The 23842-nt window shown below is 35.2% G+C and overlaps 1 protein-coding gene across 19 annotated transcripts in view; it reads left to right on the forward strand.

The window, feature by feature from the left end:
* Positions 1 to 23842, forward strand: part of PLEKHA5 (pleckstrin homology domain containing A5) — a 169475-nt gene that overhangs the window by 106399 nt on the left and 39234 nt on the right. For 18 of the 19 annotated variants that reach the window (XM_066999339.1, XM_066999291.1, XM_066999289.1 and 15 more), the window contains 6 exons: positions 3335 to 3407; positions 7062 to 7162; positions 8059 to 8174; positions 15825 to 16292; positions 20542 to 21010; positions 22611 to 22694. In XM_066999339.1, coding sequence (XP_066855440.1) covers positions 3335 to 3407; positions 7062 to 7162; positions 8059 to 8174; positions 15825 to 16292; positions 20542 to 21010; positions 22611 to 22694 — 1311 coding nt within the window. The other variant, XM_066999344.1, reaches the window with a different exon arrangement.

The raw sequence follows: 23842 nt of genomic DNA on the forward strand, positions 1-23842 counted from the left end.
AAAGTGGGAGAAACTGACGTAATATTTTAATTAAGTATCTACCTATTAGGCAACATTGTGATATAAATGAGAAATATGCATTTTTTTCCAAGCCCTTATGGGCTTGAAAAGTCTAGGCAGATGCTGGTGGTAAATAGACAAATGAATTTGAGGCATGCTTACATAACGGGACAAGGACGTATGATCCAGTATATTGTTTTTGAAATTCTGAAATTTCTTCTGTTAGGCTGTATCTGTATCTGTTAACATATTTTTTTTAAGTAAGTAAATATTTTCAATGCAAACTGTCAGTCAAGCAAATTTCTCACATATGAAAAGATGGGGGGAATGACAATATACATGATGGTTTTCTTAAATCAAATATGATCATCTTAAAACATAGAGGGCAGTTTAGTTTTCGTATTGAACGTAAACTAATCTGAAGCATTTGATCTTTATCCTTTAGTGACAGTATACCTGTAGATTTGTTAGTCTGCAATACCAGACTACTTCTTACTCTGCAAGAAACAGCAAAACTGATTGTCATATTAGGAGTATGTCTTCTTAAGTCCAACAAGAACCCTCTAAGAACTTGTCATTTAAATTCTATCGAGCTGTGAATGCCTGTATATAATTTTGAATATACATTGTCATTTATTCTCCCTACTCTGATACTCTGACCAGCTTTCTGGATGCTGTTGAGTCAGTTTTGAAAATCTACTACTAAGCAGATTTTTTAGCAGATTTTTTCAGTAGTAAGTATCTGTTTAGTAGTAGATTTTTCCATGTTTAGATACTCTTGTGGCCTCTGTTCTCATTTAGTGTTGAGAGAGAAAATTCACAAGGATGACAGTTGTTTTTTTTTTTTTTTTTCCTTTATGGGGCTATTTATGTTACACTTCTTGGCATAGAAAAAGCACCTTTATTCCTGAGATGATCAAATAACTCAACTGAAATACAAAGTCTAAATTACAGCACAGGTATTTGTGCGGATGAGTATCAGTGTTACGCAATCTATGTTTCTGGTATACATGCAAGTATAAAAATCTCCCCCTGCAGTAGAAACAGAAGTTTGCTGATACTTTGCTTCATACTTCTGAAGAAGTTAGAGCTCTTTGAATTCCTCATTTTGATGGTTTGGCTTTTCATTTTGAGGTCCTTTGTGTTGAGTTTTACATGTATGGAAAGTGAAGTTAAGCACCTAAATCAACTTAGTGGTACCTAAATCAACTTAGTGGAATGCTGTAAAGGTTCTTGCTGTTTTATGTGTGTTTTGTTTGTTTCAATCCAATAGTGAAATCTTCAGAATGGATATTCAGCATACAAAGTAGTGTAAAGATGTTGCTTTCCCAAAACTTTGCTTAATGTTCTAAGTCCATTATAGTGTACAGTTCTTTAACTCATGAAGAAACAGTAACTGTATTTTAAGATTGCAAATTTGTTAAGGTTGGAAGGGAACTCTTGATCATCTAGTGTAACCTCCCCTGCTTAACCAGGGTCAGTTAGAGCCAGTTGCCCCGAGCTGTGTCCAGTCTGGTTTTGAATATTCCCACAGATGGAAGCTAACCACAACCTTTGTGCCACTGATCACCACCATCTGGGCCTTGCATTTCAGCCAGTTTTCAGTCCATCTCATTGTCCAAATGAGGTGGACTGTCCATTGGAAGGGTTTTGTGTGTAAAATGATTTAAATGCTTTGATGTTTGATTGTGTTGTGTAAGGAATGATTGCTGTATGTTTTCATGTTGTAGTAGTAAATGAAAGTTAATTTACTCATGAATTTCACTAATAGATATTATCTCAGGAACCTACAGTCCCTCAGGAACTTACAGTAAAAGTATGTGCAGGTTTCTTTTTGATAATAAAATGACTTTCTTAACATAATCATATAATGACAGAGTACAGTAAGTTTTGTTTGACCCAGGGTATGGTATCTCATTTCATGTAATGCCAATTTTCTGTAATTTGTCTAATTATTATAATCAGAATCAGGAGGAAAAAATAATTCGTAAATTACTGATACAGAAAGGTTTTACTTTGAAGTAAGAAAAAAATAAAATATGAGAACCCCATAGTCATTTTGTGTGCCTTCCTGCTATGTCTAAGGAAGGCAGAAATATCATTCCTGGAGTGTTTCATTTTTGGCAGAATTCTGCACATGACCATGTAGAAACCTGTTGATGTTTTCGAGTGATGGGAGAAGTGTGCTGTTGCATAACAGCTTCTTTAGCAAGCCTGTCAAGGTTTGAGTTAATCCTTTGTACTGAACAAGTTTAGGAATTTTCAAATCATAAGGTTGATTTTTATGGGCAGTGTCCTTTGGGCCACGGGTCCTGCGTTCTAATCCACTACCGAGTTAGTGACCTTGTCAGTAAGGGGAGGAAGCCAGTCTGCCCCCTTTGTGTCTGCTTTACCAGCTGTGAAATAGGAGCTGACTGCTGTGGACAGTGCTTCTATACTTCATTAGTATTTGTTAAATCACTTTGAAGTCCTTAGAAGAAAGGGGCTGTAAAATGTTTAGTTATTCTATTTATCAAAACTTGTGTAGCAAAAGATTATTTTAACTTTTTCTGAATAATATTTCATAGCTAATTCTTGGCTTATTCCTTTTCCATCCTTCAGATCTTGCCCCCACCCCAAAAAGAGCAGAGGCTAAAAATGATGCAAATATTTCCTTAAAAACAACAGTTTTTCTTGAGTATAGCTTAAGATTTCGGATTTGATTATAGAATCCTTCTTGGTTGTCAGAAAACCTATTCACAAAAAGAATATTGGTAATTCACTCGTACCTTTCTTCTTGGAGCAGATTATCATATTTACGAAATCTAATCCTGCTAGGATCTGCATGCTGCAATGCTTCAGCATATTTAACCTGCAGTGTAGTGGCAGTCCTTCATTCTGAGTTGTGCAATGTAAATTGATTATAAACATAAAAGAAAACAAAATAGCTTTAGGAATAAACTTTGTGGGAAAGAATTTGCTCTAGATACTTGAGCAGTAGTAGAAGATTAGAATTTTAGTAGACAGTTTCTTCATAAAGCAAAGGATGGCTTTTTAAGTGCTACCTTGCTCATTTAACAAAAAAAGTTTAGATCTTTTCTGTTTAGTGTAGATTGTAGTCTCTGGCATGTTGAAATAATGGGCTCCCACTGCATCTCTTCTTGAACCATGTTAACGTTAGGCTTCCTGGGTTTGCAGCATCAGGTCTGTAATGAGAAGTCAAAGGTACTTAAAATAAGTACTTAGCTAGGAAAACTAGCATACCACCACAGTTTCATAGTACTCGGTTTAATTTGTGAACAGTTTATTGTTTAGAGATGTGAAAGTACTTATGTGATTGCTTTTATTAATACAGGACAGTACTGGAATGAAGTTGTGGAAGAAGCGGTGGTTTGTGCTCTCCGATCTGTGCCTCTTCTATTACAGAGGTAAGTTCCATTCAGGAAAGGTTTGTTTGCTAGTTTCACTGCAAGCAGATAAATTTTGGCTCACTACTCAATGTAAGAAAAAAGAAGATGCTACTTAACTTAATGGAAGAAATAGTTGTATAGCTGCCAATATCCCGGCCCGCTACTTTTTTCTTTTTCTTTTCCTTTCTTAATTAACAATTTCATATAATTACTTCCTCCCTGTCAAGTATGCTCAAAGGGCAAATCCATTCACAACCACCTCTTTAATACATTCACATTCTAGATTGTACTTTTCTCACTACTTCTGTTGCTAGAAAGTAAATATGCCAAGTTAAATCTGATTTCTCATGCAAATGAAGTAACTGAAATGGGGATATGAAAGGTATAGTGAAGGGGGGCTGAAACTCTGCCTTTAGAAAGAAAAAGTTTATGTATGCCTTTTGGGAATCTAATCAGTGTTCATGAATACTTGTAATGTAAATGTTGTCCTGTTTAATATGAGTAGAAGTCTCTGCTGCATTTGAAACACAGAAAAAATCTGTTAGTACCTTTATGTAGCTATGTCACATGTATTTTACAGGGGAAAAACAAGCTGCTTGCAATTCTAGTCTGGAGATACATATGTTAGAAAACTGATTTCTTCACCATTACAGATTATTGACTGTAGTGCTCCTGAGACGATAAACCAACAGGACTTGTGCCTGTGGAAACATATTCAGTCCTGAAATAAGGTGTACAATAATAATGTTTTAAAGGAGGCTAAGATCAAAGAAGAGTGTAAAGCATGGCAAAATAGAGGAAAATGAACGGAACTCCGCAGCCTTGTGAAGAGTAAGAGAGGGTTTCAGCTTACGAGAGACGCTTGGAATTGGCAGAAGTGTTGGTGCTGGTGACATTGAAAGCAGTGACTGATTAAATTAAAATGCTTTTCTGTTTAAGTACAGCATATTTCTGTGCTGATCAAGACAAATCAGGTTATAAAACACAAAAGCTCTGTCTTTGTAACTATTTTAGTTAACAAATTCTGAATTATTGAAATATAATCTAGCTATGTCTCTTTACCCAGAAAAATATATATTGGTGGATAAACAGCTGTGGAGTCAAAATTGATCTGTCATTTCAGTCATGCAGGCATCGATTGTTCTACAATTACACTGCAGTTAGTTAAGTGGTCATTACATACTCTGCTTTCTTATGGGGCTTTCTTATTTTAAACAAGTCTTCAGGCTTTCTCTTTCAAAGGTTGTAAAGAAATTGCTGCTTTGTCATTTCATTAAGAACAGATTAAATTGACGTAAAGCACTGCAAATGGATTGAAAAAAAATAAAATAAATCCAGGCAGCTTTATAATCTTTCTTTTTCTACATCCTAGTGTACCTAATAAGCTGAAATACAAGCAGAGTAGTCTAAATTGTTTACATGATAAACTTCACTTTTAGCTGTCATTGTCTTACGAGAAAGCAATTAAAGCTTATAAACTTTAAATAAACTGATGTATAGTGAATCTTAAAAGTATTAGAAGTGGCCACTAATATTAGAAGAAAAGATGCACACTCTAAACCCTGTGCTTTTAAATTTTTGTATTACGTTTCAGATACTGGAAAAAAATGGAAAAGGGGAGCAGTGCACTTAATGCTAGACCACAAACAGTGCTTCTAGCTGTCTGTTTGTCTGTTTATGATTACTGGTTTGTTGGTGGTTTGTTGCGGTTTGTTTTTGGTGTGTTTTTTTTTTTTCATTTTGTTACTAAATCTTACTGAAGTTTTATGATATTGTTACGATGTTAGCAGCTAATACTTAAATCTAATTTACAGATGAAAAATGATTTCACTGTACTTTTTCAGAGCTTAGAGAATGTTTTTCACTGGAGGATAAAAGACTGCCTGCTTTCATATCAAAAGGTTATTGTTGGAACAAATAAAAGATCTTTGAGCTGTACAGAAGATCTGCTATTTTTCCCTTGTATTATTCATATAGAGCATACAAGTAAAGATGGGTATGGGGCAGTGTAATGTGTAGATAAAAGCTACTCTGATGGGAAACAGATTTCAAAAATCAGGAAACGGAATGTAGCAGTATGTCTTTAACAAAGACCAAAGACCTCCAGACACACAGCTGTTTAGTGGAACAAAAATGCTTAATGCTTTTATATAGCACTACTGAATGCAATAAACAAGTTGAAGTGTAATCTAGCAGCAGAAAAAATGTTTCCCCCAAAACCAGTCCAAATAAAGTAGAAAACCCCAGCTTTGCCATTCATTCTGGGACACAGAAAAAAACAGCAATATTCCATTGTGTGTGTGTCTAGTAAGGAGTAAATATTTGGGGATAAGGGAAGGGTGGGGGAGAATTGTTTCAGGCATGCTTCTGAGTAGACCTGAAAGTCCTCCCTTCATGCCTTTATCTTATACAAAATATTTTTATACTAAGTTCAATTAAATAGCTATCCAAGACAGCTTAATTTTTGCATCTAACATCTTTTGTAATGCTAGTATAGCTGAGCAGAGCTTTACACTTATGGATAACTTAAAAGAAAGATGTGGTTTTTCAGAATTTAGTGTGTAGATCAGATCAGAACAAGAAAAAGATTTGTAAATCCACATATAAGGTAGTCCTTTTGTTCTGTTTATATGTATTTTACTATAATTCTTTTAATTGTAGCAGTATTAATTTTCTGTGCTTGAAACTTTAGAATATCTATTTTTCATCTTCGTTTCATGGATACATAGTCATTTATTGTGGGCAGTGTCTTCAACTAAGACAAGCATTATATGGCCATATCTTAAGATTCTGGTTGTGAATAGAAGTTCTGTGTCTGAAACAAAATTAAGATTGACTTTGAGAATTGTATCCAATTAATCTTCTATTAAAGCATAATTGGATTTGACAGCTGGTTGTGGCTTCCAGTTAAAATGTCAAGTTATTATTTATAAGTTTTTTTAGTTGTATGTAAAATAGGGTTCAGTGAAAAGGGTGGGGTTTTTGCTTGTTTTTTTTTTAAGTGGTCTGACACATCTATTCTGACAAATCAAATGTAATTGAGTGTAAACTGTTCCTGAGAATTATAACAATCTCCTGTCTTCATATGCCTGATATAAGTCAACAGTTAGAAGGATGTGCAAATTTTTTACTAAGCAAACAATAGATTGTAGGTATTGTCACGGAATTAGTCTTAACTTCCTTCTGCTTTTCAGTTTTGAAGTCTTCTGTAGGTAAGCACCGATTCGCAGAAAAACTCTAGCTAATGCTACTGATGTTGCTTGCTATAAGGTAGCTGAGATATTTTAACTTTTACAGAACTGGCAATTTCAGGAGGTGTTTTTTTGACTTTTTCCTCCAAGATGGAAGAGCATAAAGGTGGCCATATTCTGATGGCATAGATTTTGTGGTGCTGAGCAGGTTTTGGGGAGTGTGATATGTATTGTGTAGCACGAGTTGGCAGAGAGAGACTGCACAATTACTATTGTGGGCTACACACTTATGAGATTATACAGATACCTACGTAACAAATGGATCTGGCTTTGTGATTCCTTAATGCATTTTTTTCCAAGGTAAAATCTTGTTACTGATCATGTACTGTTAAATACAGAGTTTCAGCTAAGTGCTTGAATATGAGTATTATGTATCAAAATACTTTGTTTCTCTAATTAAAGAATATATATATATTCACAGATGAGAAAGAAGAAGGAATACTAGGTAGCATACTTCTACCTAGTTTTCAGATATCTGTGCTTTCTCCTGAGGACCATATTAACCGCAAATATGCCTTTAAGGTAAGGGAATGATTTTTTGGGTGTTTAATTTTGTCTGATAACACAATAATCTAGTGATGAGAGCTTGTTTTACTGAGTTATGATGCAAAATAGGATTGACAAACAGCTTCTGAGATTAACTTTTGCATAATACAGTAGCAGAGTATTCAAGTATTTAGTCTGATGTAAATACAGACAGTATTACTAGAATAAGAATGGATAAGTGTTGCATACAGCTAGTCCTTCATTTTTAGTTCATTGCTCTTAAATTCTGTGTGGTGTTTTAGAATTGTAAACTACAACCATCTCTAGACTTAGCCACTAATGAAAGTTCTGTAGTTATTTAGGTACAAGGTAACTTTACATAAAAATAAGGTTTTATTATCACTTAGACTTTTTATCACTAATGTTTCATAGTTAATCTTTATAATCATGATATAACTCACTCCACTGAATGTTCTTTCTTTACTTTTTTGTGTTTTATGAGCTCCTTTTGGTTCTTCATTTGGCCTGCTGAACAGCACATGATTTACTGTGGTAAGTCCAAATTAAAACATACTGTATCATTAGGATGGCAAAAATCTATGCCAGTCTTATTCATGTTAATTAACTGTATTAACTTACATTAATGATTAATTGAGGCTGTTTTTAATAGAATGAAAAAATTTAGGATCTTTTATCAGGTATGTTAATATAGAGGCGGCTGTGACTGAAAATTGTATGATTCTGTTTTGAAGATATGAATGGAGTGAAAAATAAATATAACTGAAATATTTCTTCTGGTATTTTTTTCTGATATTATTTTCAGAAATTTTATTACAGAATAAATTACAGAAAATATAAAATAACATTATTTGCCTCTTTTCTTTTACAGAAACTTATATTTTAATTGCAATGACCATGTCATTTCCAATCAGGCAGCTCATCCAAACATGAGGACATATTATTTCTGCACAGATACAGGAAAGGAAATGGAGTTGTGGATGAAAGCCATGACGGATGCAGCACTTGTGCAGACAGAGCCTGTGAAAAGGTAGTGTGGACTGATAAAACAGTGGAACAGTGTACTTCTTTCACATGTTTACTTTGACTTATTTAAATGAAAGGATGTACCTTTCATTTAAATTGTCTGAGATAGAACATCAATTGTCTGAGATAATTCCTCCTTGTATTGAAGACTCCCTGCTAATTTAACAATATTGGATACAGTTTTGGAATTATGTTCTGAATACGGATGCTTTGAGTGCAAGGGGAGAGGGGGGAAAAAAATGACTAGTTCCTTTAGCCAGGTGCATCAGGAGTGCAATGGCAAGTACTATGCACAGGCGTATTTGATGTCCTCTGCCCTCCTGACTGAAGAGCAACGGTAGCTCAAATGGTGCTAGTCTTTGACTAAAACTTGTCTTAAGTGTCAAATTCACAGTTCTGGGTTCTGGCCAAATTAAACAGTTGCATCTGTAAGTCTTCACATTCTTTTATATCATTAAGTGATCATTAAAATTATACTTACCTGATCTGGAGCCTTATCTTTTATGTACCCATATGTTGACAACAAAAGGTGAGTCATCACTGAAAGCCATGTGTTCTCAGAAACGGAATATTACCTGCTGCTGTCTATCCAGTAAAAATCATTTTCTCCCTGATTGTGGTCCCTTGGGTCAGCTCCATGGCATCTATAATGGAAACCTCATCAATACAAAATGTAAAAGCTCCTCATTATTTATGGCACAGAAATTGTTGCTGATGGCTGCTGTCAGTTGATCTACTTCTGTGGTCTGCTGGTTCCTGCCATGTTGGAGCTAAATGAGTGGTGGCAATACTAAGAAATCTTAAGTTAAAAAATAAAATAAAATTCCATAGACATGGATACTAAAGACAGAAAAGGTACCTTTTTTTGTTTGTTTGAGTGAGCACATTAAACTTGTCAAAGTACAAGGAATTTTTCTCAATTTTGCATCACTTGTCTAAGTCATTGCTGTTAACTCATTTGCGTCATTTCTGCATCCTGTGTTCTGGTATGGTGCTGACAGAAGTATTAAATGGGACGGAGAATGATTAGATACTTTTAATCTTAGATGTTTTAATGTTTTGAGAGATTCTCAGTCAAATATAATGAAACTTTTCTTTACATCAATTTGTGGGACTTTCAGACAGATAAAAGTAAACAAGGAACAGTTCCAAATTGGTACCTGTGCAGTCTTTTAGTAACAAATCTTAAACAAAAGGTTGAAATCTTATCTGTCTACTGTAATATTCTTTGAATAGGTAGAGAGCAGATGAAGTATTTTGTTCTTAACATTGGATAGCATAGTGAAATAGATTAATAGGAATCACATTGTTCTCTATAGTTCAGAAAAAAATAACACATGCTTCAGTCTGTCAGTTATCATGTTTATTGTCCCCAGATTGCTGAAAATAAAAGATTTCAGCTTGTAGAAATGAGGAGTGGTAGGTCTGATTACTGTTATAAAATTGATGTAAGATTTCGTACTGTATATAAACATGTTTTATTCTTAGTCTCCTGTAACCCCCCTCTTATTTGGGAACAATAGATGATGTGGGGAAGGCATGAGCAGAGTGAGATAAGAGCACAAACGTTAATACTTTTTTGATAATAGCATTTTCACCTTTTAACTTTTCAATTTAGAGCTTTTAAAAGAGATTGCACTTAAAGCAATGAGATTACCTTGACAAAATATCTCATTTCACTTAGTGAGTAATACATTTAATTTAAAACTCTGGGTTGGCTTTCATTGCAAATGTTTTGCAGATAGCTGTGGTAGCTTATGGACAGAGAAATGATTAACCCAAATCAGACCCGCTTAACTTTAAACAAAAATAATGTCTTGATTATATAAACACTCTGTAGGGGTAGTAATACTGAAGTGGGTCATTCTGAATCTTTCTGAACCTGTGAAAGGGCCTTCATTTGGGGTATGCAGTAATGTAAGATTGAAAATGTGAAAGCACATCTCTATAGTAGAAAAAATAATTGGAAAAAGGTACATCTCTGATAGAACCTCTTTAATAAGTGTCTTCGTAGTCTTATGTAATAGTTGCATATGTTGTGTAGAACATAGTGAATTCAAATATATAGACAAATGCTACAGTATTACTTGTGATATTTGTTTGAACATAAGCAATCAAAAGTTTCGTTGATGTAAACATTCACTTCTTTATTGGTTTGTAATATATCTGTCCAGTCTTGTTTCCTGCCTTAGAGCCTATCGAGATGCATAGTAATCTTATGCTGGTGTTTGGTCCAGCTTTGTGTGATTGTCATTCTTCCTAGGCTGCGGTTCCATGATTGCTTTATCATGACTGATGTGCAGTCCATTGCAGTTAAGGGTATTCCAGCCTCCCCAAACGTTTGGTCACGCACCTATCTCCTTCTTTCGGCTGCAGTGCCTATTCCAGCACTGATGTCTGCCTGTTTGATAGCGTATAGGCAAATGGAGGGGGGATTCCCAGTGTAGCTGAACTTATCTAGTGGTTTTCATCCAGCTTCATGCTCCTGCTATCTGACTTGCATTGCTTCAGCTGCTTATCTTAGTCCTTGGTGAATCAGCGTAGTACACTGAACTAGCAGAAAAGCACTCAGCAGCAAAATCTGTAGTTTCCTGCCTGGTTATCAAGATGAATGGGCTTACTGACAGACAAAACAAGTGACAGAAACACAAAAAGCATCTCTGTAACACTATCCTGTTGTTTTAATTCAGGAAGGAAAAAAATGAACAGAAGAAATTTGACCTATTTGAAAAATTTGCTAGTAGTCTTGAAATAATTACTTGAGAGAGAACACATTTCAAAACCATTGAAGTCTCTAAAAACTTTCATGTCTGTTAGCTATAGTAAGGAAAAAATCCCTCAGACATCTGTTTCTAAAGAACCCATCTTTTGGCTATCAATCCAATTCTTAAAATGAACCATATAGCAGGATATGATCTTATCCAGAAGAAATACTATTTCATCCCTGTACATTTCTGTTAAGTATTAAGTATCATATTACCTCATCTTTAAGTAACCTAAAGTTTGGCATGCAAGTAGCTTTAAGAATAAATGATTGGGGTTGAAGAAAAATTCAGCTAGTGCCATTGTTTCTCAATTCTATCATTCATAGAGGTTCTGTCATTACACTGACTATAGTTTTCTAACAGACCAAGTTACTTATGGTACAATTGTTGGAGTTATTAGGAACTTACTTTCTTAAATATTTATGCAAGTTGACATCGAGGAACTCTTCTGTGCTTGTTAATATAAATTGCCCAGTAATAAATCAGAGTTGTTACAGGTATGGCTCTTTTAATCTAGAAGTTAAGGGACTTCCATTATGGTACTCTGAAAATTTAAACACAAGAGTTTGTCAAATGGCATGTTTCAGGTTGAAATAACTTCAGAGCTAGAATCTGTCTTGATTTTTTTCTGAGCCTGTGATTTCCTTAGAGGGAAAAAAAGATAAATATTTTAAATAAGTTGTGGGTTTCTTTTGCATGGTTTGCCATAAAAAATTCTTTCTTTCCACGTATAATGAGCAACATAATATAGAAATGAGGTGAGAAAAATACAATCATTTCTTATAGAATTGATCTGAAACTGAAACTTGCAGTAGAAAAACTCCCTTATGACATATAACTGTGGGAAAGGACAATTACAAATTGGTCCTATTGACTTAACTGTAATTCTTCCTTACTATGCTTTTTTTTTTTTTACTTAGGCAGTAAATTCAATTTTAATAATGTACTGAGGAACTTATCAAAATCATTAGCAACAAATACTGTAATTAGTGAGGAACTACTTAAGCTTATCACTCAAAATACAGCCTCAAATAACCTCTCTGGATTAGCAGAACATTTTATTCATTCAGTGTTGTAACACTGCAGACCCCAGTCAAGTTGTCTGATTACTGATTGCTTGCTTGTGCTTGTGGATGCTGATGTCCATCAACCACCATTTTACCCTAAATGCTGATTTCTTTACACTCTTAGGTTTGAGCATGATTTTCCTGTACTCTCACTGTCAGCTGTGTGTGCTAGAGCCCTTGTTCATTCTTCTGAGTGATGCAGCATGTACTAGGAACTGTTTTTTTCTCCTAATAGTTATTGTCCGTGAACAGCATAAGCTAAGCTGCCAAAAAAGCACTTATTAGCATAGCAGCATCCACAGTGGGGGTTCACTGACAGTGCTGCGTTTGAAAAACATGGCTTTTTCTTTTTAAGTGCCTCTAGCTGGCTTTGTTACATTTGCAGTCCTCATGTCCATCTGATAATTGATTACATAGCCCTCCCATCCATTTTATTATTTTACATCTGTTTGTAAGAGCTGAAATTAGTACTTTTCATGTATTACTGTTCCATACATATTTTCTAGTAGATATCTATACTAAATGCAATTTATAAGCCGAAACACATGTATTTGATGCTCATTTTCCTCTCTTATCCTTCTGAATACCCCATGAGTCTTGTTAAATGTCTTTTGAGAGCTGGATACTAAAATGGAGACAAATAAATATGGATTTATATTTCTTAGATTTACATGCTAGTTTCTGATAATTCTTTCCCTCTTGGAAAATTTGCTATTGAAAGAGATCTCTTGCTCACACTTATTTGACTGATCCGATGAACAAAGTTGAAGGTGAGCCCAAAAGTCTATTTTTATCGATTTGAACGTCAGTCGTTTAGCCACTGCACCATCAGAAAGGATGTCAAATAGAAATGCTTGGCTCTGCTGCATATAACGATAGTAACAAGTGATAAAGCACATAGATAGCATGGAAAAAAAATTATGTGTTTTCTTTTTCATTGCTTTTTAAATTAAGATCTCCAGTGAGAAGTATGATAACATGGATAGAACACTATGCTAAGCCTTGACTTTGCCACCTATCCGATGAATGTCCTTAGGGATGCCACACTCTGTCTGCACCACAGTTTTTCCATCCATAAAATGTCAACTACTTCTCTACAGTAAAATACCCTGAGGCAGATTGATATAAAGTGTTATATAAGGGGGTAGATGATAGTATTAACAGATTCACAGAATCATCTAGGTTGGAAGAGACCTCCAAGATCACCAAGTCCAACCTCTGCACAGGGCTTTGCTCTGATTGCTCTTCTCCGTTGGTTCAGTTTTTTCTTTTCCCCTCTAATTTCCAGGCTAACCGGACTCATACAAGTTTATACCTGAGCTTGTACAGAACATTTTCTCCCGCTTCAGTAGTTCCCAGTTTTCCCACTTTCAGGAGTTTTCCTTTTGAGCTTTGTTTCGGTGGGAGAAACAAGCTGGCACAGCAGGTCCTCTGCTCTCCGGGCCAATTAAGGCATGCTACATATAATATTGCCTGTGTTTAGGATTATTTCCAAAGTAGTACTTAGAATTTATTTGCAAACTATTGAGTGCTGGCTAAAAGATTAAATTTTATTACCCCTTTTGGCTTGATAATTGCAGGAAATAGCATTTTAAATTCACTTTTTTCTTGGGAAATTCCTTTATCTTATGTTAAATCACTAGGTAGTGCAGTTTTGAGGTGGAGTGAGGAGGTGATCCTGTTCTTCATATATCCTTAAGGAGGAACCTCGTCAGAAATGTTTGGGTCTTGGCAATACTCTAAAGTTTATTGGAAAAAAAAAATAAAGAACTAAACACTTTTAAAGCACAGCAGGAGATTAGCTTAGTATTTCTTTGCTGATACTTAGAAACTATAGAAAATACGGTTTGGGTATACATCTTCGTAAGGGTTTTTTTCCTCTAAAAGCTATTGTTGGCTGAAATTTTAGCCTCCCCTTTCTGCTATGAAAAAGCATCAGATGTGTCTAGCCTTTTCATTTAATAATGTTATTCAAGAAAAAAATGGTGTTTAAAAATAATGCTGATACAAGTAGCCAGAGATATATGTTTTAGATCATTGATGTGAATATTTTTATTTGCAATACACTTGGTGTGTACACACTTTTGTGTCAGCAGCTCAGGAATAATCATTGGAAGGAAATAAAGGAAAAAGACTGTTTTGAGCTGCTCACATTAATAGAACTAATTTCATAGGACTTTCATACTGTAGTGAAGTATCCAGGAGACATTGGGATCATCACAGCTGTGTCAGAAATGCACAAAAAATCACATCTCATATGCACATATGAAGTATCACAGTATGAAATGCACACAAAGTACATGTGCATTTCATAGTAACTCATGTACCATATGCAGCAGACATTGGTGTCTTGCTGTTTCTTTGAAATGGTGTAGTTATCAAGATGAGTTCTTGATTCCCTTCATACCACCAAGAATTCATAGCAAGAGTACGCTGATAATGGGAGATGCACCTAAAGTTAAGCATCCAACTTCGTTAACAGCGGATAGCATAAGGACCTTACAGTCTTAAGTCCTTTATACATTTACTAGGGTTCTGTCTCAAGTAGTTGGCTTGTTGGCAGTTCACTTCCCCAACACATTTTTTAAGCCACATAGACTTGTTATACGTTTTGGCCTTATGTTCAAGACTGCGTAAGCAAAAATGCTTACTGTTACGATTGTACTTAACTGGAACTAGAGCACTTTTCAGTGGAGTGGTCATTCATTTGCTATTGGTCAATTAAATATATGTGTTGGCCTCTCTGCAAATGGATTAGGCACTTGAACTGGACAAAACTGTGAAGATGAATAATGTTGCCAAAACATGCAGTCTGAAAGATTAGTTTGACATCATCTTAAAACAGCTTTGTTCTTAGTTTCATTTTATAAAGAGATATACGTTTAAAACGTTTTTTTCTTCGTCCTTCATCCCATACCCAAAAATGTTGATCGATATGTTTCAGCTTTTTTGTTTTTTTTCTGGTAAGTTGAAATAAAAAAATGTCACTATCAGAGCTGGATGTTAAGATCATGTCCTTGTGCTGAAAAAGGTGCAGTTTCTCGACATTTTCAAACTTTCAGACAGTTAATAGAATTATATGCATTGGCTACTTGTGTAAGTACTGTAAAGCAGTAGCTGTTTAAAAATACCGTTGTTTTTGTGGTGCAGTTCCCTTAGTCAGCAGCTGTCTTCTCCCCTAAAATTAGGGAAGCCACAGTTATTTTCCTTAAAATGTATGACAGCCGAAGTGATAGCATACCAGAGAAACCTAATTGATGTGAGTGACCATGAAAAGTTGCTTGTTTTCTTTAAAGGATCTCATTATATGTTAAATTCAGTGGTATTGTGAATCACAAGCTAGTCAACGGCGTGATCTGCTACCATTTTTAAAGATAGACTTAAAAATAGTCTGAATTTAAGGCTGTTGACGTCTGGAAGCTTTGGCTCTGGAATAACTACTGAGTATTTTTACTGTTTAAATGTCTAGCCCTCTGGGAATTTAACATCTACTTTTCAGACTCTTCCTTTATTTCCTCTTGTTTAGTGCACGTTTTGTGAAGGGGCATTAATATAAAGCTGGCTTTAGAAAGCCTATGTTACAAATGTTTTTAAAACAGCAAAGACAGAGAAGCTGGGAGTTGGGGGGAAGGACGTTACTGTTGATGATTGGGAAAATATGTCCTGGATTTTTCTCTCAAAGACAAGATACTAGTTTAAAATATCTGGATAGTGACAACCAGAAAAACCCTGGTATACAGGAAAGGGATTCACTTATTAATATTATTTTTTTTAATGAATGTTTTGTTGATATTATAGCATGTCATATATTCTCCTTTGTAGAGTTGAGAAGTTAACCACTGAAAATACACCACCTCGAGAGGGCAATAATGTTTCAAACCATCGGGTGCTAATTAAGCCAGAGGCACAGAATAACCAGAAAAACAAAGAAGCAAACAAAAATGAAGAGAAGAAAGCTTTGGAGGCTGAAAAATACGGATTTCAGAAAGTTGGGCAAGATAAACCATTGACAAAAATTAACAGTGTAAAGCTAAATCCTTTGGGATCAGAATACAGGACTCTACCCATAAGCACAGTTCAGGCTGGACACTTTAGACCAGTTCATTTAAATGGGTCTGAGAATAAAGCCATTGGTGTTGTCCTGGCAGATGCTGGAGATGGAGGTCAGCACAATGCAATTCAGTCACATATGGAGTCTGAACGAGTTATACAGAGAACTAATTCAATGCTGCAGTTGGAACAGTGGATTAAAATACAAAGAGGAAAAGGGCAAGAGGAAGAAGCAAGAGGGTAAGTGCTATGTGTTTGGTTTTTTTTTTAAACTAGACTTCCTACCAAATAATATTTAAACTGGCTAGTTATGTTATGTTTCAGTCCCTATTATGTAAATAAATAAATTGTTGTTCTCTCTAAGAAGGACCTGGGTGCCTACTCAGAACAGATTTCTTGTTTGTCTTTTATTAACATTGAAATATTATTAAGTTAAACTATTAATAATAAGCTATTAAACTATTAATAAAAAATACAAATGGCCAGATAACCCTTTGGGGTGTTAGAAATATCTCTGTCCTACCAAAGAGAAATTGTAAAAAAAAAAAAATATTTTTCCTTCTTAAAGCCTGTTCTTGAAAGTGGCCTGTCTACAGTGTTTTTATTTACAAATTCTTGTACTAATATTTATCTGAAAATCTTAAAAAATATATTCCATGCATTTTTTAAACTTTAAACAAGTTTTAATCAGAGAGGGGCAGAAGCTTTATGTAGGAGTAAGTCATAGAAGTCTAACTTGATGCCTAGCAATTTGTTTCTTGTGAAATTAAATATCTTCCAGTTTTAATATTGAGCTCCAATGCTTATTCTTGAACATTTAAAATTACGTGTGAGTGACTGACGATATTGAATTTTGTGCTGATAGCAATTTCTCTCTGACAGAAGTACAGGGACGCTGCTTTGTGGCTGGCTTACAAGCAAGCAGCTCTAGACATAAAGTATAAAAAAAACATAATGCTACATTAGATTAGAAATAATGGGGATGGTATCACAGCAGATATTTCGAAGAGCTGGAAACTACAGCTTAAAATGGAACCAAGTTCAGAAAATCTGTTTTCCTCAAACGTCAAAATATGGGGGCTGTTTTTTTTCGAGTTTTTGCAAAACGGCAAAAATGTTACATTAGTTTGACCTACACTTGCCAAAATTGGTTCAAACTTTCCCCATTGCATTTACTCTGTCATTAAATAAAATTAGGAATTGTTAATGTGTTGTTTCATGAAGTACTCAACATAAGTAGTTTGATCAGGTTTGAAATTTGCACTATAGAGAGTGACTTGCACAACCTGGCATTTATTTCTTATGCATGTTTGTATAATTAGAACTGAGAAAGTTCTATGATGCAATTAGATTTTTTTAAATTGGACTTTAAAACTTGCATCTGAACTGTAGAGATTTGAGTATCTGTGCCATTTTTCCGTTGTGAGCAACCATAAAACCCTAAAAGTGATTTCATTGTACTGGGAAGTACTGTTAACAATATGCTACTAATTAGCAATATTTTAGTCTTGATTATAGAGAAAGAATTGACCTTGTGCTGTCTTTTTTACTTTTGTGTGGAATTGGCCTTGAATAATTACCGGGATGCTTAGTGGTGTGTTCAAAACGTGCGGCTTTTTTTGGTTTTGTTTTTGTCAGATTCTGTCTGGAGGCAGAAATTTAAGTACAACTGAGGTTGGTGATTGAGGGTAGAAAGAAGCTCCAGTTTATATTAAAGTTTGGGGTGGGGGAATAGTTAGGCTGTGGTAAGACCTGTTAAACTCATTACTTTGTTTTTTGAGAAAAGTAGTCGTCACTTTATGGGGTGAAGTTGCTGACTTGCAACAAAAATGCTTTCTACCTTTCTACTGCATCTCTACATTCAGAGAAATCATGAAGGACCAAGCTGAATCTGTGTGGAACAATAGAAATTAGGACTTTAAGAGTACTAAAGTGTTAGCAAAAAGAGGTTCAATTAAATAATTATGTATGAAATAAGAGCTGATAGCTATCCTCAGTCTGGAATGAAGAGGGTTCACTGTAAAACTACTAATTTTTCAGAAGAATAGGCTGTCTACTTCGTAGTTTGATTGCCTCAGAAATTAATGGGATTGATGGTAACATGTTTTAATTCTTGAAGTTATCTGCCACTTCCATGGATCTAGACATAGTTTTGAAAGAGAACCGATACTTTAAGGAGGACAAACCCTGTATGTTTTATTAAAGACAAAATCATTCTACTTAGTATCATTTTATTGAATGAATTTTGCACAAGCCTGTCATGAGTAAATATCCTGGTTTCAGCTAGGATAGAGTTAATTTTCCTCCACCGAAAAAAAAACACCTTTGGTGAAAAGTGAGTGGTCTTTCTGAAAAGTGAAAAATACAGGGGAGGGGTTGCATGGTATCATGTGTGTTGTTTTGTTGTTGCTAATCCAGGGTGTAACCTCCATCTCCTCACCTTGCCCATGTAAGCCTCATCCTAAGTAGTAAATGCCTGCTGTACAGCACCATATTTTCGTCTTCGCTTGGTCACCCTTTTCGTGATTTACACGTGGAGGTTGAGTACTCTGTGGCAGTTGGTATTTACATTTTTTAGGATGAAGGAATATTTTGAGGCTTTGATCTCAAGGTATTCATAACCTTGAATACTAAGCCCCCAGGGCCATAGCAGCAGTCCCTTTCCCAAATTGTCCAGCTTGCGCTTCTGAAAGAGTTTTTAAAGAGTCTGTGCACTCATGTGGAAGCCCTTTTTTTTATGTATGGGAACACATATAGTGAGCTATTTATGATGGTGTTTGCAGAAATATTTTGCAACCTCATGGTCTGCATGACTGCCTGATTGACTCTGGTAGTCATTTTGCATGCCAGGCAGTTGCAAGCTGTAATACTCTCCAGTTTTGGATTTGACTGGAAGGATGTTTCTGCAAGTATCTAGAGGACATTGGTGAATCAATTGGTTTTGTTTGTTTGTTTGTTTTTTGTATCAAACAACGTAAACCAAGGTTAATATTGAGGTGGTTGGACTTCTTACAGTTTTTTTTGTTTGCCAATAAATGATTGATATGTCACCTTCCTAAATGTTCGAGAATACACATAATTAATTGCATGCAGACTTTAAATTGCAGTCTTTGTGTATTAAGAACTTTGGGCAGGTTTTCTTCAAGCTGTCTGGGATATTTAAAGAATCCAGCAGGATTACAGTGCCCTTAATAAAATAGGAGAGGAGCTTCACTGACTGAAGCATATCTAGCTTACTGGCCATCTGCATGAAAATATCGGACTTGGCCACACCCGTTTGTGAACAGCTAAAATTGTATTTTGAAAGTTTGAAATTGAACTTAGAAGTATCTTGGTTGCTTTTTTCTAGTACGGAGATGGAGAAAAGCCCTTATCATTAATAATACATTGCATGAAGAAATTTAGAGGCATTTAGGTAGGTTTTGCAACAAAAGAGAAGGATTGAGAATCCATTTTTCCTTTTATGTAAATTTTCTGTGGTAATAGAAAGCTGTCCAACCTACAGAATGGAGATAATACTTCAGTAATTCTTGGAAAGCTTCAGAAACTGTAGCAGACTTTGTATGTAAAGCTTTTTGTATCAGTTTTCATCAACAAAATGATACAGGTGATTATAAATATTCAATTTAGTTATTTTCAATGAAAAGTGTTTTTTTTACAATCATCAATTTCCTTAAGTTATTTCATAAGTACCTAACATACATAATGTTGTTTTATCTTGCCTTTTGCCCTACATCATTTCTTTAATGTGTTTGTGGCACAGAAGTCACGCAGAACTGACTTCAGATCCTGTTGCCTTGTGGTACCGGGGTTTCAGTTTGAAGTAGGCTTGCCAGGGTGTAGCTGGAAGCTGCTGCCCTCTGATGGCTGCATCATGTCCAATCTGAGATCATTTCATTGTCTTTGGGCAAGTATCTGTCATAGATGCAATCAGCAGAAAATGGCTTTAAGTTGGACTTATCAGAATTTTAGATAAGGATTGAATTAATCCTTATTTGTGTTTATGACCTCAGTTCTGTCCTCTGACAATTACTGCTATTTTCTCTTACTGTGCTGTTAAAAATGCATATTTAACTTTCTTAGATAAGAAACAGGAAACTTTCTCACTTTTGAAGAAGTGAACATTTAAGAGGGGCTTATATTTGGAACAGTACAGAAATTATAAGCATAAAAAATATTGGACCTGTCTAGCATATAGAACAGATTTGATCTATAATTGTCATCACTAGACTATTAAACTGGTAAAAAGATGAAATTTGAATTAAGTAGTTAAGTGTTTCATCAGAGATAGGATCCAGTTTCAGCAGCTACAGTGCATTCAATCAAGATAGGTGATTCTTTAATCATCTTGATTTTTTGCATGTTTTTAAAATGACACTTGCAGTACTCAAAAAAGGTAATAGCTAGATAAACCTAATCTATATTGAATAAATTGATATTGCCATAATATTAATGCTGTCCACTAATAAAAAGAAAATTTGTGTTTCAGCATAATCTCCTATCAGACGTTACCAAGGAATATGCCAAGCCATCGACCTCAAGTTTTACCCCGGTACCCAGAAGGCTACAGAACACTGCCACGAAACAGCAAAGCAAGGCCAGAAAGCATCTGTAGTGTAACACCTTCAACTTACGACAGAACCATGGGAGCAGTAACAGCCGAGGAAAAACGAAGGTCGATGCGTGACGACACGATGTGGCAGCTCTATGAGTGGCAGCAACGCCAGTTTTACAATAAGCAAACAACTCTTACTAGACACAGTACTTTAAGTAGCCCAAAAACTATGATTAATATTTCTGATCAGACAATGCATTCAATTCCCACCTCACCTTCTCATGGTTCAATAGCTGGTTTCCAAGGATATTCCCCACAGCGCACCTACAGGTCAGAAGTGTCTTCACCGGTGCAAAGAGGAGATGTCACTATTGATCGAAGACATAGGGTGCATCATACTAAGGTAAAATACTTATTTTAATAGTCAAACATCTTTACAAGGATTTCTATTAGAAAGTGTACAGTTACTCTAGAGCTCATGTTGAACTGTCATATTTGATTGCAATGAAGATTAAATTGCATTGCTGTTTTCATGGAGAAAGGTTTGATTTTAAAAAAGCACTTAAAAATCTAATGGTTATAAAAAAACCAATAATAATAATTTTTCAAAATGCTGGGCAAAGCATGTCCTAATATTACTGTCTGTGATATTATACTTCTCTAAAAGGAAGAAAAGAAGACAGTAGGTGAATTATTCAGAGTAGTTTGTTCTGAATATAATACATTTTTTGTATGTACAGACATCTTTCTTCCTTCTAGCTTCTCTAATTGGAACTCCAAGAGGACTGAAAGTCCCATATTTCTTTCCATATATTACTAGTCTATTCTTCAGCCACAACTTTGGCTGCCTTGGGTTCCAATGGAAAACTGAGTGTAAGAGTTTCTTTTGATGCCTTGGAGTTCTTAGGGAAATCACTAACGAGGATGAGACCATTTGCATAAAACCTTAGCCCCTGACTAGCATAACTTGGCTAGTCTTCATCAGTGGAAGAGAGACTAAAAATTGTAAACCTGAGTGCTGATGTCTGTGGCTCTGCCCTATCTGTCATGCTTGTGTTATGCATGTTTTTAAAGAGACTGGAGTTCATTACAAAAGAATTGTTCTTTAAGTTGAATATAAAATTAGAATTTGGTTTCCTAGAGTTGCCTGTGTAAAATGCTCCTGAAACTTTTTCCTAAATCTTTAGCTCAGGTGTCCTTATAGTTTGGAGTGTCTCCTGATGCAGGCAAAATATCTTTAACTTCATTTTAAAGCAGTTTAAACATCTTACAGTTATTTATTGTCTTCTTTTTGAAAAATTTTTAGTTCCGTATAAACAGAGAAGTCTTTTTGTTTTGGCATCCTTTAAATCTCAACTGCACTGGAAATTTAGCAATCAATTCTTCTCGCAAATCTGAGAAATATCTGAGAAATATCACTATGATCAGTGATGTGATCAGTATGTGCTTATTTGTCATTTCAGCCATGTTTTGCTTTCTGATATTTTTTACCATCTGTAATGCTTCCTATTAGTATTTCATTTCATACTTAGCATCTTTTACGCGAGACTCCTGTTTTCCTTCATTTTTTCATGCCCTTCAGTTGTTTGTATTTTTTTAGTTACATAACTAACCTTTCCCATTAACTTAAAAACACTAACTTGTTTTTTAAGAGGTAGGTGATTAGGAGACTGTTTAAAATCAGTAGAATAAACTTAATATTTAAACCACCTCACCTATGTAAAGATCTTAGGTTTTTAAGCAGCTTTCAATGATAAGTGAAAAACTAAAATTGCTGTTGTTTATGTGGGCTACAACTATGAGATAGCTGTTAACAATATATGAACAATGAAATCAGGTATTTCTAAAATGTAGAGGTAGCCTACTGAAGTGTCGTAGATGGTAGGTCAGGAGAGAGCATGAAGTCATGAGCATGAAGTTGGCTTAATTTTTTTTTCGCATTGAATAGTTGCTCAGTCTCTAGATAACTATGGATCATACTGTGCAATTTTGTTTTTGTACAGCACGTCTTTGTGCCTGACAGAAGGTCAATGCCAGCAGGTCTGAGCTTACAGCCTGTTACTCCTCAGAGCCTCCAAGGCAAAACAGTGAGTTGTATTTTTATTTGGTACATCATTTTTATCTTCTTTCTTTAGTTAAAGAATAATTCTTTAAGTATAAAGAGGCAACACTGAAATCTTAGTCTATTCAGAGTTTACATTAAATGAAACCTTTATTTTAATTGGTGAGAATTTTTTTTTAAAGCAAGTAAAGAAGTTCTTTGTGTTTAAGTTGAATTCTGAGAATATTCTGTAGTCACTAAGTCCAGATTTTCTTTCAGAAATAAGGATTTCTTTAATCATCTTTGATCTATTCCACCCTCTCCCAGGAATTTCAGTGATGTATCACAGAATACTTACTTCTCCAATACTTACTAAGAAAATTCTAGAAACAAAATTTACTGTTTTGGGGAGATCTTAAGGATACTAAAACGGCATTTGGTAAAATGGTGCTCTTTCGAACACCTCCCATTTTTCTGTGATAGACTTGGAACTCTCATTGAAAGTATTTCATCAAAATAATGTTGGTGAATACAGTCCATCTCCCTCCCTAACTGAAACAAGACTCTTGACTAAAAGCAAAGAAACTGTCCTAAATTTATTTGATTTCTTTAACTGTGTTTATCTCTCTTCTGTAATCTTTGAGGCAGTTATGAATAGAGACTACAGACTGTGAATCATACTGTGGGCAACAGTTCCCCAGTTAATCCTTCCCCAGTTTAAACCTCCTGTTTCTTGCACTTCCCAGCATGAATCTCTGGCATCTTTAGCAACTTACGGGATAGCCTTTGGCAGCTGGTGCCTTATCTCTGCGCCTTATTTTTCGCAGACATTTGTTTGGGTTCATGGTCACATCAGCTCTCCTGGGCTGTGCTACTGGAGTTGGGGTGATAAGCAGGGTGTAGGGGGCAAGGAGGTCCAAGCTTCTGCCTGTAGAAACCAGAAGTGCACAAGCATTACAGGGGCCAGAAGGAGGACAATCTGCAGGTAGCTCTTTAAACAGAAATCTGTTATGTTTGTTGCAAGAGTCCCAAGAGTTATATCAAAACTACAGCACTTACAGAAAGGTCAAAATTGTTTGCAATACTTTGAATGTCTAGGGAAGAGTAGGACTCTTCTATGAGAAGAAAAATGCTTGTAAACATTGTATTTAAGTAGCATCAACTAGTTGATTCTTAATGTGCTAAAACTGGGAT

Source organism: Anser cygnoides, chromosome 1, assembly GCF_040182565.1.
Source record: "Anser cygnoides isolate HZ-2024a breed goose chromosome 1, Taihu_goose_T2T_genome, whole genome shotgun sequence".
Lineage (NCBI taxonomy): Eukaryota > Metazoa > Chordata > Aves > Anseriformes > Anatidae > Anser > Anser cygnoides.